This window comes from Strigops habroptila, chromosome 8, assembly GCF_004027225.2.
Source record: "Strigops habroptila isolate Jane chromosome 8, bStrHab1.2.pri, whole genome shotgun sequence".
NCBI classification, from domain to species: Eukaryota; Metazoa; Chordata; class Aves; order Psittaciformes; family Psittacidae; genus Strigops; species Strigops habroptila.
Window position 1 is genome coordinate 29,386,415 of NC_044284.2, and position 15,942 is coordinate 29,402,356.

The 15,942-nt window shown below is 44.0% G+C and overlaps 1 protein-coding gene across 9 annotated transcripts in view; it reads left to right on the forward strand.

Annotated features, from left to right (window-relative positions):
* The window catches only part of LOC115611793 (multiple epidermal growth factor-like domains protein 6), a 213,722-nt gene that overhangs the window by 179,006 nt on the left and 18,774 nt on the right, over nucleotides 1–15,942 (forward strand). For all 9 annotated transcript variants that reach the window (XR_003992699.1, XR_003992698.1, XM_030495230.1 and 6 more), the window contains 6 exons: nucleotides 6,742–6,870; nucleotides 11,645–11,773; nucleotides 12,916–13,044; nucleotides 13,536–13,661; nucleotides 14,730–14,858; nucleotides 15,049–15,177. Coding sequence is in view for 7 of the 9 variants with exons in the window: in XM_030495230.1 (XP_030351090.1) it covers nucleotides 6,742–6,870; nucleotides 11,645–11,773; nucleotides 12,916–13,044; nucleotides 13,536–13,661; nucleotides 14,730–14,858; nucleotides 15,049–15,177 (771 nt within the window). In the remaining 2 variants the exon portion in view is untranslated. The remainder of the gene's footprint in view (nucleotides 1–6,741; nucleotides 6,871–11,644; nucleotides 11,774–12,915; nucleotides 13,045–13,535; nucleotides 13,662–14,729; nucleotides 14,859–15,048; nucleotides 15,178–15,942) is intronic.

Here is a 15,942-nt window from a genome sequence, read left to right on the forward strand (position 1 = left end):
ATAAATCATTGAACTTAGTTGGAAGACGTTATTGAAATGTGCGCTTCCATCCTAACTCAGGAAGAATTTGCTGGGTGCCTAACGCTGGGCACATGTTTTAAAGTAGATAAAATTAGGTACATGCTTAAGGCTCCTACTATATCACATCTTTATGAAGACTCTCTGTTTAAGCAGAGTCCTGTTGTCTGAACACTGACCAGAAGGATGCTTATCTGGCCTTACACTTGCTTGTGCCTAGTGCCTCTCTGACATATTTTAGAGAAAAACATGGATCTGTGAATCATCCCAAAGGAACCCTTTAAGAACAGATATACTTTTAACTTTAATAAAGCCAACAGATCATTTTCTATTACCTGATCATTTGGTAAAGTATTGGAAAGATTGGATTGGATTCCTTAGGTACATTATTGTGAGTTGCATCGCCTAAGGAGGTTACTGTCATGCTGCATCATTGCACGGATCATAAAAAATAGTGTCTTGAATACAACATAAGCAGCACATAGTCAGACATTATGAAAGTTATTTAAGTGTAAATGATTGAAGATTCTACAAATGATGATCATTAAACCAAAGTCACAATTATTTTGCCGATCAGATGGTTTACAAAGGTAGCATTATAGCTACGATGGAGGGAAGTGGCAGTTCTCGTAGGCAGCTGCTGCCCTCTGATGGAAAGAGAGGTGCTCCACAGCCTCACCGGTAATGTAGCAAAGCATTCCATTGATGAGTTAAGATACTGCTTGCTGTTTCTCTCTTATTATTACCAGGAATTATTATACAAAATAAATACTCTTTTCAAGGTTCTGCTGCAGTTTGCCTCATAATTTATGGTATCTCAATTATGTCTCCGTTTAAAATTATTTAGTTGAACTCTGTTTTCTCAAGTTTATCTTTTTTTTTTAATTATTATTTTTTAATGGAGAAGTTATACAGTTATCTGTGCTATGGTGTAAATATGTTAATTCCAGCAGGAATCAAAATGGGGACAAAGAGGCTAAATATGGTTCACCAAAGTAAGTGTGAAGAATATGGAGAAGCCTGGGTGACATCACTGGGGAAAAAAAAAAAAATACAAGTCTCAGCATCCAAATTACTCACGTGGGACATTTTTATCCTTTTAAATTCCTGAAAGAAGATTGTACAGGGGAGAGTAGAATTTAGTGCTCATCATTCGCAAGACCGTGTTTTCTACATGTTTTCTCTCCAGCAGTCAGAGTGCTCTGAGCTGACCAGTGTTACCTTTTCATATAGAAAGTTTCAGCCAGAACTGTTTGGCTGATTCCAGAAGATGGAGAGGGAGGAAAATGTGTGGGCGGTTTGCCCTTGGTAGAACCTTCTTGGCACCTATTCTCTGAGGAGCTTTAGCACTTCTGTTTTTAGTGGCTCTCAGAATAGCAGGGTTTCCTTCTGGCAGGGATGTGCTTTTTGCCGTCCTCTTGGCAATCCACCCACGTTGGCCAAGCTCTGTGCCTTGCAGAGAAGAATATAGAGATTGAGACCTGGCACAGCAGTTGCCTTACACTTCTCACATACTGCTGATGGTTCATCCCAAGGTTGAGAAGGACATTTCTGTCATTACGGGAACGTTGAAACTGAAGTTGTTGCAGCCTTCTAAGTTCAAAGTAAGTCCTACGAGGAGACAGTACTTTACAAAATCTAATACAAAATCTAATCTAACTAATTGATTAGTTAGAAGTGTGCCATGCCACACTGAGCCAGCCAAGTCACCCTGTCCTGTGCTAGGGTTGCTCTGCTCCTGTTTGGGAAGGCAATTGTTATAATTGATTTAATTCTGTGAAGTGCTGAGCATCTGCTGCTCCCGCTTTGAAGGTTGCAGTTGTCTTCACCGCACTGTAATTTTGTTTAATTTTGTTTCCCGCTGCTCTCTGGTATGTGCTGTATGACCCAAGGCAGGTGTCCAGTTATGGAATCAGGGCAACAGAAGAATTATCCAGCTCTCTGCTTGATCTGACTGAATATCCAAAATGCCACACAATTAATTAGCCCACACACTGGAGGCAGCAGGAGTGAGTCTGGGACATTTCCTACATTATGTTTATTAATTGATGCAACATACAGCCCTTGTGAAGTGCAGCACTCAAAGTTTGCATTTGAACCTCTGCCTAAATCAGCACTGTCTGCAGGACAGACTGACTGGGCATCTCTCTTGGAATTTCAGCAGTTAATCATTATCATAAGAAAGCCCAGCAAGATTTCTGCTTTAACAAGATAAAGGGAAAAATAAATACTGTGCATGTCTACGAATAGCTGACAATGTTGTGTAGTTCCTGCATTAAACAATGGAAAACTTTGTCAGCCTTTGAAGTCACCTAGGGTTAAGTAGAAGTCCTTTCTTGTATGCTGTGCCGTACATGCCTACTGAAGCATAATTAATAAGGACACAAAGATTGGAACCACATGCTGATGTCTCTTTCTTACAACTTGATAACAGCTCTCTCCTCGGTATGAAATGAACAGAGGCTGACAGATGCGTTACAGTTTTATATTGGTATGAGGCACACTTCTGTTTCTCTAGACAGCGCGTACTTGGAAAGTGGTGTAAGCCTGAAATCTTTCTTATGCCAAAGAAGAAGCTGCAGTCTGGACAGGATGAAAAGAAGAGCCTTTTGATTTTGAATAGCTGAGATGAGATGATCATATGTAGTCACATGCTAAGCAGTAGCTTGGAGAGTAGAAAAGCCAAAGCAGATGTTGGGCTGTGTTGCACTATCGCCATTGCTGTCTGAAAGTCCAGGTTTGCCTGTATCTATGGATACTAAATTTCCCCCATGCTTACAGCTGAAGCAGACAGCTGTGCTTTCTGCTAAAAAGCTGAATTTACATTTGTGGGAGAGGCAGTACGAGTAGACCAGGACAAAGACCATGGGTGTGAAGAAGATATAAGGCAAGAAAGAGTTAGACAGAAGAGTCCAGCAGTGGAGGATGCAGATGGATAACGGTGATGTTCTAACCTGGTAGAGAGCTGTGAAATTAGTGTAGGGGGCTGTTGGGTAGTGTATATGATGGTAATTATAATAAGACTCTATTGGAAAGCCAGTCATTCCGATTTCATGGTAGAAGTGCAAGGATGGGGTTTTAAATATAAATTTATATTGAACAAGGAGGACAAAGGACTCAGTTCTATTGTATAACTGCTTATTTAATGAGTACTGTCACTCCTGAGACTGAGTGATTTGGGGATTCTGTGGAAAGGATGACATATATATGTACAAATTTATTATCATTTAATATAACTTAAGCAGCCTTCCTATACCTGAGGGGGCATACAAGAAAGCTGGAGAGGGACTTTTTACAAAGGCATGTAGCAATAGGACTAGGGGGAATGGCATTAAATGGAAAGAAGGCAGATTTAGACTAGATATTAGGCAGTTCTTCACTGCGAGGGCAGTGAGGCCCTGGTCAGGTTGCCCAGAGACGCTGTGGCTGCCCTATCTCTGGCAGTGTTCAAGGCCAGGTTGGACGGGGCTTTGAGCAACCTGGTCTACTGGAAGGTTGGGACTAGAGGGGGATTGGAACTAGGTAATCTTTAAGGTCCCTTCCAACCCAAACCATTCTATGATTCTATCTATGAACTTATATAATCTAAACACACACATATATATGCAGAGATGTTAAAGCTATAGATACAACATAATTCCCAATTTTTTTATTATTTTTTTAAGTCTGCGTACAGCCTTAATGTTCTTGTGATCATAGAACAGTTAGGGTTGGAAAGGACCTTAGGATCATGTAGTTCCAACTCCCCTGCCATGGGCAGAGACACCACACACTAAACCATGTCACCCATGACTCCGTCCAACCTGGCCTTGAACACTGCCAGGGATGGAGCATTCAGAACATCCTTGTGCAATCTGTTCCAGTGCCTCACCACCCTCAGAGTAAAGAACTTCTTCCTTATATCTAATCTAAACTTCCCCCGTTTAAGTTTAAACCCATTGCCCCTTGTCCTGTCACTACAGTCCCTAATGAAGAGTCCCTCCCCAGCATCCTTGTAGGCCCCCTTCAGATACTGGAAGGTTGCTATGAGGTCTACACGCAGCTGTCCCTTCTCCAGGCCAAACAGCCCCAACTTTCTCAGCCTGTCTTCATATGGGAGGTGCTTGAGCCCCCTTATCATCCTCGTGGCCTTCCTCTGGACTTGTTCCAACAGCTCTGTGTCTTTCCTATGTTGAGAACACCAGAACTGTATGCAATACTCCAAGTGGGGTCTCACAAGAGCAGAGTAGAGGGGCAAGATCACCTCCTTTGACCTCCTGGTCACGCTTGTTTTGATGCAGCCCAGGATACGGTTGGCTTTCTGGGCTGCGAGGGCACACTGCTGGCTCATATTAAGCTTCTCATCAACCAACACCTCCAAGACCTTCTCCACAGAGCTGCTCTGAATCTTTTCTCTGCCCAACCTGTAGCTGTGCCTGGGATTGCCCTGACCCAGGTGTAGGACCTTGCACTTGGCTTGGTCGAACTTCAGGAGGTTAGCACTGGCCCACCTCTCAAGCACATCAAGGTCCCTTTGGATGGCACCCCGTCCCTCCAGCGTATCAACCGAACCACATAACCAGGTAGATGACGTCAACTGCTCTGCCCCTATCAGTCAGTTCTGTAGCCCCATCATAGAAGGCCACCAAATCGGTCAGGCAGGATTTCCCCTTAGTGAAGCCATGTTGGCTGTCATCAACCACCTCATTGTTTTTCATGTGCCTTAGCATGCTTTCCAGGAGAATTTGCTCCAAGATTTTGCCAGGCACAGAGATGAGACTGACTGGTCTGTAGTTCCCTGGGTCTTCCATATTCCCCTTCTTGAAAATGGGGGTTATATTTCCCTTTTTCCAGTCATCGGGAACTTCACCTGACTGCCATGATTTTTCAAATATGATGGACAGTGGCTTAGCAAGTTCATTCGCCAGCTCCTTCAGGACCTGCGGATGGATTTCATCAGGTCTCATCAATTTGTGCACATTCAGGTTCTTAAGATGGTCTTGAACCTGATCCTCTCCTATAGTGGGCCTAAGGTCTTCACTCTCACAGTCCCTGCATCTGCCTTCCAAGACTTGGGTGGTGTGGTCAGAGCTCTGCCAGTGAAGACTGAGGCAAAGAAGTCATTGAGAACCTCAGCCTTCTCCAAATTCAGGGTAGCCAGTTCTCCCAATAGCTTCCGGAGAGGGCCCACATTGTCCCTAGTCTGTCTTTTGTTTGCTACATACCTATAGAAGCCCTTGTTACCTTTCACATCCCTTGCCAGACTCAATTCTAACTGGGCCTTAGCTTTCCTGACCTGGTCCCTAGCTTCCCGGACAATATCGCTGTATTCTTCCCAGGCCGCCTGTCCTTGCTTCCACCTTTTATAAGCTTCTTTTTTCCCCTGTAAGTTTCCTCAGCAGCTCCTTATCCATCCATGGAGGTCTCCCAGCCCTCCTGCCGCATCTCCTTCTAGTCAGGACACAACGCTCCTGAGCTTGGAGCAGGTGATCCTTGAATATCAACCAGCAGTCTTGGGCCCCACTGCCCTCTAGGGCTTTATCCTATGGAACCTTACTAAGCAGGTTCCTGAAGAGGCCAAAGTCTGCTCTCTTGAAGTCCAGGGCAGTGAGCTTGCTGCATGCTCTTCTCACTGTCCTGAGGATCTCCAACTCAACCATCTCAGGATCGCTACAGCCAAGGCTGCCCTGGAGCGTCACATTCCCCACCAGTCCCTCCCTGTTGGTGAGCACGAGGTCAGGCATGGCCCCTCTCCTTGTCGGCTCCTCTATCACTTACAAGAGCAAGCTGCCTTCCACGCAATCGAGAAACCTCGCTCCCCGGGGCGGGTTCTCCCCGCTCGGGCGGTGCCTCCCTCCTGGCACCGCCCCCGGTGAGTCCCTGCGCGCAGCAGCGGAGCTGCGGCCCCTGGGCGAGGACTGGCGAGAGCTCGGGGCTCCCTGGGGCGCTCTCGGCGCTCGGAGCTGGGGCTCCGGGACGCGGCGTTGCCCCTCGCTCCGGTGCTGAAGGCTCCTCTGTGGAGCTGCTCACCGCGGCAAATTAAGCAGCATTTTGGTATGATGTGGCTCACTGACAAGCACCGATGGCTTATTTTCGCTGCTGTCAATCCTGGTACAGATGTAAATCGAATCCATGGGGCTGCTCTTCCTTACGTGTCCTAGATGTAGGTACTGAGCTCCTTAAGCTCCCTGCTGTTTTGCTACATCTAATTTGTCTTGGGCTTCTCTATTCATGCTCTTTGCCAGGCGTTCATTTCAGCATTAAATTACAACACTATGGCTTATGTTCACTATTAAAAAAATCTTTAGAAAAGTGTTAGGAGAGTAAATGGGAACATAAATTTTACATTTCAGAAGTTAGGGAGATCATCAGGGATGGCCCCATAGTCTTGCATTGTGTTGAATTATTTTTTTTGTCCACTGTTAGTTACAGAAATGCAAATACTGGCTTGTGTGAATCCAGATAATTTCTCTCTTCTGTTTTATGGCTTTTCAGTATTCTCAGCTACGTGTTTCTATGCAGAAATCTGTTGCTTGTGTAAAATGGGTCGTGTTTTATGATGCATGTAGCAGAGCTGTGCAGGCTTAACCCTTGAAGCAACTGTGGCTCTTAAGCACAGTGACGTGTGACAAAGCATCCATGAAAAAACGAGCAGCGCCCTGTGCTTTCAGACCTCAGAGATATAGAATTTCTACAGAAAAGAACCAGGAACTCTGCTAAAAGATTAATGTTTTACATTTTCAGCTTGCCCAGATGGATTCTTTGGGCTTGACTGCCACCAGGTGTGCAAGTGCAAGAATGCTGCCGGCTGCGACCACGTCCTGGGAACATGCCACTGCCTCCCTGGCTGGCTGGGAGAGACCTGCGAGCAGCGTACGTACAGGCTGCACTCACCATCCTTGTTCACAAACTCTCGCAGTGCTAACACGGGTTTCTTCTGGGAATGTAGGATGACCCACCAGAGTACAGTTTTAGACAGGTCACATTCCTTTCCAAAGGTGCCAAAAAAGGGTACAGTTCTTGGTAGCTGTGTAAATAGTCAGCTTTCTTTAACTGCTATTGGCACTTGTCAAACATTATAAGCATCAGTTTTTAAATAGCAGAGCTGTCTCCTACCATATGGCAAATATCTGCTTTTTATTTTTGTGCAACATTAAGAGATGAAATGTTGTATCACTGCTTCTGGTCTATCTCATCTAATTATCAATTTTAATGTTACAGATTACAAATGCACAAAATGGAAAAATCAGAGCTGGGACTACTTATTTGAGCATGACAAAATAGCCTTTTAACTAATTCTTAGAAAAGTTATTTGTTTTTCAAAAAGACACTTTCCTAGATTTTCACAAGTATGGATTATCCCACAATCTTGAAGCTAATAAGGTTTTTTTGTATGTTTGTGTATATGCATATATAAGATTGGCTTTTCTGAGATACTGTTCATGAAATTTCATGGGAAATTAAAGTATTTTCTTTAGCTATATGGCATTACACATGGAGATCACTGAGCCTGTTTGCAATATTTAGCAAATATATGGGGGTTTTTAAGATTTTCAGGTTTTAGGCTCTCAACTTTCTCATTTCACTTTAAGATGATGTCGTCTATACTTCCTTTTGAAACTATGACTGCCATCTGCAGGACTATGTTGTAGACCTGGGGTCCAAAGCAGCTCCTCAAGGAGCCAACTTTCATTGTTAGTGAACACTTTCACAAGATTTCTTTAATCCATGGGTTGCAGATTTCTGCAATAGAAAATTGGTTTAATTTAGTAAACAGAGAGAAATGGAGAAATGTTACTTGTATTGAAACAATTCTATTCTCCAGCCATACACCATGTTACAATCAGCCATGTTTGATGGTTGGGCTTGCTCTTCATAATATTTTTCCCTCATTTTCCCCCATCACATAACCTGTCTTCTGAAATGCTTCTCCAAAATCCCTTGCTCTTTTTGTTTACAGGAGGGTCAATGCTGGCAAATCTTTCAACTTTTTAGATATTTCTGCAAAAATCCCACCATTACAGTCCTTTTTGCCTCCTTGTGGCCCCCTCCTAGGAAAGCTTGGATCTCTGTCTCTCACCACCTGAAGATGGTGATGGCAATACTCCCCTGTGGGTGTAGGTTAGTGAGCTGACCATGAAATAAATGCAGAGGCAGAGCCATTATAGCCATACTGCAGAGCACAAAAGGTGCTGCTGAACAGGTACAATGTTTGCTTCTCGGTCACAGTCCATTTTTAGTGCCAAGCCAGGGCATTAGCAACATATCACCTTGGCCCTACCCCGCTCCTTAGACTGCATTAGCGATGAGAAGCTTTGTTTCATATTTCATGAAATTCAATTAAGAAATGTAGCTCTTTCTTTGTCAACAGCTTTCTGTGCCCCCCTCTACTCATGAGAATTTAAAAAAAATAATTATTCTCTTGTGCCACAGCCATTAAAGCTTTATGCTGGGTCGATTTATTCTTCACACTGGTGAAGATGCCCAGGCCTCTGGGGCCTTCTTTGCCTGTAAGTAAAAGAGCAAGATCAGTTAATTGTGTAGAGGGTAAGCTCTTTTTCTCATGGCTAGATGATGAATCTGCATTTTGATTTTAAGACTGGATCTCAGCCACACCACTCCAAAGCTGCCCAGACTAAGGCAACCATGGGTTAGAGATGCCAGCTCACCATTCTCCATCCTTGTTTGGTGTTTAATATTTACTTTGCCAGTTCCTGGGATTCGCTAGCTCTAGCAGCTGGAAGGACAGCACTTGTGTTCAAGTAATGAGATTTCAGGCAATGTGCTGGAGGAGATGATTGAGGAATAATTTTGACATCATGGGATTTGAATTGATCTTAAGCCAGCCATGCAGTGCGTTTTATACATTGCTATCTAATTATGGGCTATATGGACAGTAATGCCTTTTGTTGAAGCTGCCTAACACTTTCCATTACAAGACCATGTTTTTCAATTGTTTATAAATGAATTATATTAATCTGGGATGAAATCTGCCAAGCAAGCTCTGCCTTGGCTTAAGTTTGTATTTGGTGATTTTTTATGTTGGGGAGAGGGCTGGTGGGAGGGTTGAGTGTCTGCCTAAGACATTTCAGGTTTCCAAGAAAGAGGTTTAGGAAAAGTATGTTGCCTACTTACTGGGGGTGGTGTTTGGGGTTTAACAGTTTCACAAAGTGGTCTGATGCCTTAGTGCTAAAGAAGTGAGGATTTGACATTTGGCATCTCTTTGTGTCAGAAATGTAATATCACCTTCGTTTCTGTATACACACCAGTCCAAATTTTGCTGTCTCAAAAAAAAACAACCCAAAAAAACCCCCAAAAACCAAACCAAAAAACCACCCACCACCACCTTCCCCCCCCCCAAAAAAAAGTAAACAAAAGTCTCATGTTGCATATGGATTGTGGAATCTGAACACAATTCTGCATCTGCATTTTGCTCTGATTCTATTAGTAGTAAAAATGCCTCATTCTGAAGCTGTTGGGGCTCTACAGGATCTTCACAGAAGCAATTCCCTGTGGTAAAAAATAGAGACCAAACTGGTCTGCAAAATATATGAGTATGAAAAGATCAATTGTTCCAGCATCTCTGCTGGTGGGAGCTGATAACCAGGGGTTTGACATTTCGAGGTGTGTGAGCACTTGGCTTTGCAAATTCCCTGTTCTCTTAAAGCCAAAGCTTCATTTTGGGGAGAATAATGCACAGGAGCTGCATGAAATCAAAGCTTCTGGACACCCTGTAGTGTCTTAGTGTCCCTTATTTCCCTGTTCTCCCTGGCGTGTTTGATGGCTGTTGACTTACAGTCTGGAAGAAAATCTCCAATTTTATGTGTTCCTTACTCTGCGTGCAAAAAGGAATCTAAAAGACTGCAAATGAATAAATCGTCCTTTTACAGAGGAAAGGCACTGAGAGGAAAATTTTGAAGCAGGAAGAAGTCTAATAATTTAAACCTTTCTATCACTTTTTCCCTTTGCATTTATCAAGAAGAAGGGAGAAAAGGCCCAGGGATATTTGTGCATTCAGTTGTGGAACTTCATAAAATAGCTTCAATATATCACTTGTTATCTTAATCTTCAGAAAAGTACTTTGATAATTGGGACTGTCCCACCAAGAAGATAAAAAAAGTTTATATCCACCCAATAGAACATTTTAAATCTTGTCCAGAAATTTCTGCTTTCTTACCAGAACTTTCACTGGAACACTCCTGTGTCTTCTCAGTAGAATAACAAGAGCTTTGCATGCATACTCCAAAAACCTCACACAAACCACTAGTACCCAGTCAGAGGACCTGGTTATGAGCTGGTTTTTCCTTTGGCTTGGTTATGATATAGTTCTGGTCTGTATTGTGGAAATATTTAGTTCTGCTCCCAAAACTGAGCCAGAGCTCTGTAGGATGGGCTGAACTTTTAACTTGGCAACCAAGCCTCATTTGCAGAATAAACTTTTAACTGTGATGGGATTGAGCTCCTGCACTTTCTTGTGGTTTCAGTGTGGATGCGGTCCAAGCAATGACAAAAATGAACACTGTTGAAAAGAAGTACTGGGAGAAAAGGTGTCTGTGAGAATTGTGTTGGGAAACTGAAAGTCCTCAGATGGGAAGAACAGGGCTGAGAATGGGTCAGATACATCAACCAAGTTCACCCCTGAGGTCAAGATGGTTTCAAGGCTCACTTCAGTCCCCAGGGATGTGTCCTCCCACAGCCCTGCATCTTATTCTGTACTCTGACACCCTCAAAGGCATAGAGGTTTCGGTGAAAAGTCATCGTTCATATCTGATCCAGGGAGATTTCACATTCAGCGAGTGCAGGACACTCTTCTGGATCATGGATCAGGTCTTTTTTTGCCTCTCCAATGCATGGCAGCAGTGCTGCAGGCACAAGAGGCTCTGACATCTTGTGCAAGTGAAGGAGAGCCTCTGCAAGGCAGGCATGAAAACTATGCAAGGAGGCTATATCCAACTTCATCGACTCATTTTGCGTTTTTTGGGTGATAGCTGAAGAAAACAGGGTAGCAGTACTGTCTGTTTTCCGCCATTTAAAGCTATCCAAATCTCTAGTGCAGTGGAGACTAGAGGACTTTTATCACTGCCATTTTTCATAGGCAGCAGCACTGAAAACGAAGCTGCAGCAGGAGTATGTTTGCGAGATGGCTGTGTTAAGTTTTCACCTGGGAGCCAGCTGCTTAACCGAACACATTGAAAATATCACCCCTCTCTGACCAAAGAATGAGACTCTGGGTGAGCAAAGGCATCCAGCTGTGAAAAATGAACACTGAAAACAATGAAGTTGTCAGTTCTCTTACCAGGATGCAAATAAATACCTGGGCTGTCAAGCTGACGGTTCTGCTGGACCATTAGTTTAGCACAAAGGCATTCTGCAGGGCAGGGGATGACAGCTGATCCATCACCTGAGCAATCCTGCCCTTTGAGAAATACCTCTTTGGAACATGTATGATATGTATTTTTAATCCACGTTATTTAGTGTCAGGTGTGGTTAATATATGGGCTTACACACCCTTATGATGTGAAAAGTGTGTCACTGGAAGCTGGTTTCAAACTGGTTTCCCTGTCACTGGGTTGTGTCTCAGGTTTGCTCTGTGCAGTGCCTTCTTTGATGCTTCCTAATGGGGTTTTATGGAATTCTCTCATTGCAGCCTGCCAGGGGGACAGCTATGGGCCAGGCTGCAGCCACACATGTCAGTGTCACAATGGAGCATTCTGTCATCATATAACTGGGACGTGCCTTTGTAGCCCAGGGTGGAAAGGAGCCACCTGCCAAGAAGGTACAATTGGAAATTCAAACCCCTGCCGGAGAATTATAGGAGGGAAAAATTGCACTTCTACTCAGGGGGCCTTTGCTGGTATTTAATTATCAGCTCATTGCCCTGTGTTGTCATTGGTTTTGTATCTGCACAATTACATGGATTGGTCCATTAAATAGGACATTAAATAGGTCCATTAAGTAGGGGCTGGGTGTAGGAGCTCGGTACGCAGGGCAAGCTCTGAAACAGAGTCATTAACTGGAAAGAGAGCTGATTCTGAAGGCTGATTAAGGAAGAAAAGGTCCGTAAATCTCCCAATTATGACACTGAAATGAACCTCTGGGGTTTTTTTTCTATGGCCTGCTTTACTGTCCCATGCTGCAGTCTGGAGTCAGCACTAAAATTTTCTGGTTTGCATGAAGGCCTCAAATACAAAACCAAAGCAAAAGTTAAAAAAGCTGTTGTCAAATATGAAGACATTGCCAAAAATGACCTTTTTCTTTAATGATACATTTGGGAATTTCTTTTCTCTTTGGAAGTAAGGTGGTAGTGTGTGTGAGGCTGGGTGAGCTGTCCTCTGGTAAGTGTGCTTTTGCAGAACGAGGACTTGCTCCTGTTAACATCTTAAAAAGGTGCCACTCTAGCACACAACAGAGGTGTGTATTTTTTGTGCCAAAAAAGTAGGTTCTATCCATAGGAATTGGTTGTGATGGGAACTAATAAACTTGCTTAATTAAAATTAGGTAAAATGTGCAATGTCATCAGCCAGCTACGGGTAGCAGGATCAATTAGAAAAGGAGTTGTGATTTTAAGACGACTACAAAGAAACTCTGAAAACAGGAAATCAATAACTCCATTCCTTGGTGCTGAGAAACATGGTAGGAACCAAGAGATGTTTTTTGTAGGTATGAACAGAAAATCTTAAGGCCTTTTGCTGGGTCACAGCTAATTCACTTAATCACCTATTTTGTTCCCGGACCAGTTTTACACTTGTCTGTGTAATTCATTATCAGTCATGGTTCCATTTTTACTCATTCGTACCTCCCACAGTGTCTGCATGATCACCAGGGCAAGAAGGGATGTAAGCTGGGAAAGGTTGCATTAAACTTTTGTCCTTCTCCTACCTTCTTAATGGAAGGCTTTTATCCACCTCCTCTTCACAGCCTGTCCCACTGGATGGTATGGTGCAAACTGTCTCCAGCGCTGCATCTGCCACGGCCAGGCGACATGTGACCATATAACGGGCAAGTGCCAGTGTCCCCAGGGTTGGACGGGGATAGCGTGTGAGCTGGGTGAGTCTCTTTGTGTCCTCCATCCTTCCAGCACCTTGTTTCTGTTGCTGTGCAAGGAAATTCAGTTCTGATGAGGTCTGGTTTGAGACAGCCCAGAAAAAAGAGAGGAGGGGTAGAGGGCTGGAGAGCACCAGGTGTGGAAAAGCTGAAAAAATTTGGGTTTAGTCAGAGATGAGAATACTGAGGGGAGATGCGGTATTGGCGCTTGAATATACAACAGTGCTAGAAACTTGCTGGATAGAGGAGAGGAATAAGCTATTCTCTGTCCCTTGGGCACAGGAAAGATAGGTAATGAGCTCAATTTGAGGACTAAAAAATAATGTAAATCCTCCAAGAGGAAAACAAGTTATTTCTAGAGAATTCTGTTAAGGAAGGCTTCAAAATATCCTTCACTGAAGGTTTTTAGGACCAGCCTATTTCAGAGGCATAAGTATGTTTTTCTGGAGTCCTTCCAGCTTGGCCCCCCATCAGTGTCCCCTCTCTCATTTCAGAGTGTGGGAACAGGAGGTATGGAGAGGGCTGCGAGCAGAGCTGTAGCTGCCACCATGGGGTTTGTGACCAGCACTCGGGAAAATGCATCTGCCACACTGGCTGGACTGGGGACCACTGTGATGCTGGTAAGGGCAGTTCGTTCTGCAGATGCTTTACTTTAACACTCTCTTCTGCAATCAGCCTTTTCCGCCTCCGCAATATAAAGTCCGTTTCTATTTTGTATCTTAATTTTCCAGTGTTCTGTAGGCCAAAAAGAGACAATGCCGGTGTGAGCGCTCACCGAGTATCTCAGAAGCACCACAGGCAGGTCTCTGCCAATCCGCGTATATATGTCCTTGTCCAAATCATTTTATGTCCTCCTACTTCTGTTCCCTGCCTGCTGAGAAAATGAAGGTATTTCTCTACCTTATGGGTACAAGGAAGAACATATAAAAGGGAGTGAGTTGTAAGGAGAGTTTGCCAAATCAGCCACATGCTGCTGTACCTCTGTGGGCCATTGAGGGGGAGCTCAGCAAATTGAACTGTAACAGTTCAGTTTGTACCAATCTTGCATGTGGTCTAGATTGCCCAGATTTGACATAGCTGTCTGGTGTGTTTAGGGCCATGTAAATCCCTGAAATAGAAATCTTGTAAGCAGTAGATATCGGATGACTTGAAATGGGCTTTCAGCTTCACCATTGACATGCTGTGATTTTTTGCAAGCCACGAACAATTTTCGCATGTCTTCTGCGGTGCTGAGGACTCACAAAACCTCAGCCATCAGCATGACCTGTCAAGTCTTCGCAGTGCCCACCTTCCTTTTCTTTAGGCCTCGCTTTCTCTTTGATCACTTTGCAGAGACCTGTGAGGTGGGAAGCAGTATGTGAACACAGCATATTTTCACTGTTCAAACATCTGTTCCTTTGTGGATAATGTGTAAATGTGAATGGCATTGTCATCTCTGTAGACACCATCTGGATTTGTACTCTCGACTAGGACTAAGCCTTTGCAAACTTTCACATGTAGACTCATTAATAGCTGATGCTAAATGTTTTTAATATTTTTGATATATTTTCAACTATGTTTTCTGGGCATGCAGTCTTCTAAATATACATCACCATGTGCAAGAAGAATAATATTGGCTCATTTGCCAATGACAGTTGCTTTCCATGCAGCAGGAAGAACTGTTGCTCTCTCTTTGCTTATACTCACAGTCTGCCCTGTAGGATTTTTTGGCAAATGGTGTGAGGAGCAATGTGACTGCATACACGGCTTGTCCTGCCACCATCAAACTGGAGCATGTCACTGTGAAAAGGGATGGAGAGGGAGGCACTGTGACAAACGTGAGTGTCTGCTGGGTGTTTACTGAGGGAAGTTCGGGTCGGCATGTACCTTTCTCCCAAATCCAGAGCTGATGCCAGGATCCTTTCGTTCCTGCATTGCTCTTTGGGGTTGGTTTGGAAGTGCTTATGGGGATGGGTGCAGTAGATCCATTGGAGGGGGTAACTTTGCACTGTCCTGCCACTTTTGCAGCTTGCTTGCCTGGCCGCTATGGTGTGGGCTGTGCCCAGCGGTGCCGGTGTCCCATGGGTACCCCCTGCCATCACTTGACCGGCGAGTGTGGATGTCCTCCGGGATTCACTGGCTCCAGCTGTGAGAAAAGTAAGTTTGTTATCAGAATACAAATACTTCCCTTGTAAATAAATTAAGAAACTAATTTCTTAAATAAAAACCTGATGATAAAATGCCTGAAGAGGGAGGAAACAGCAACCTCACAGCAGTGAATATGGACCAGGGCTGCTTGTCACTCACTCAAATGATTTGGCCAGTTCTGACCCCTGTGCCTGGCACAGTTTGGGCTGTCAGGTTTGCCCTCTCTAGGTTTGCAGCTCTCAGGCTGGCAGGGAGAAGCTGGGGGCTAAGCTGGTTCAAAATAAACTAAGGAGATGCTTACAGAGCCCAGCCCGCAGGCATTACTGTGCCATGGGGAAAGCACCAGCTCTGCTTTCTATTGGCCTTGTCCCCATGAGAGACCGTCTATTCCTGCTGTCAGAGCTCATGGAAATGTCATTATCTGTTTTTTCTTCAGTGTTGAGTTTAGCTGTCTGGAGCTGGCTTTGAAAATAGGATCATTCTGTGACCCCAGCTGCATAATTTTAACTTTGTTCTTCCTCACCATGTTTTGCCTGAGCACTGCTTTAGCAAAGAGAAAAATGACAGCAAAAAGGAATTAAAAAAATTGACATTGGTGTCCCATATCCTCCACTAAAGGACTATTAAATCCTGACCCACAATCAGGGCAACTTAATGGAAGTGAAACATAAGAATTAGATGTGGAATGTCCAAAACCTCTACGCAATATGGCTGTCAACAGGGAACATGAAACCTGTAAAGATGCTGGTGCTACAGGAGCTTTGCAAGTTTAAA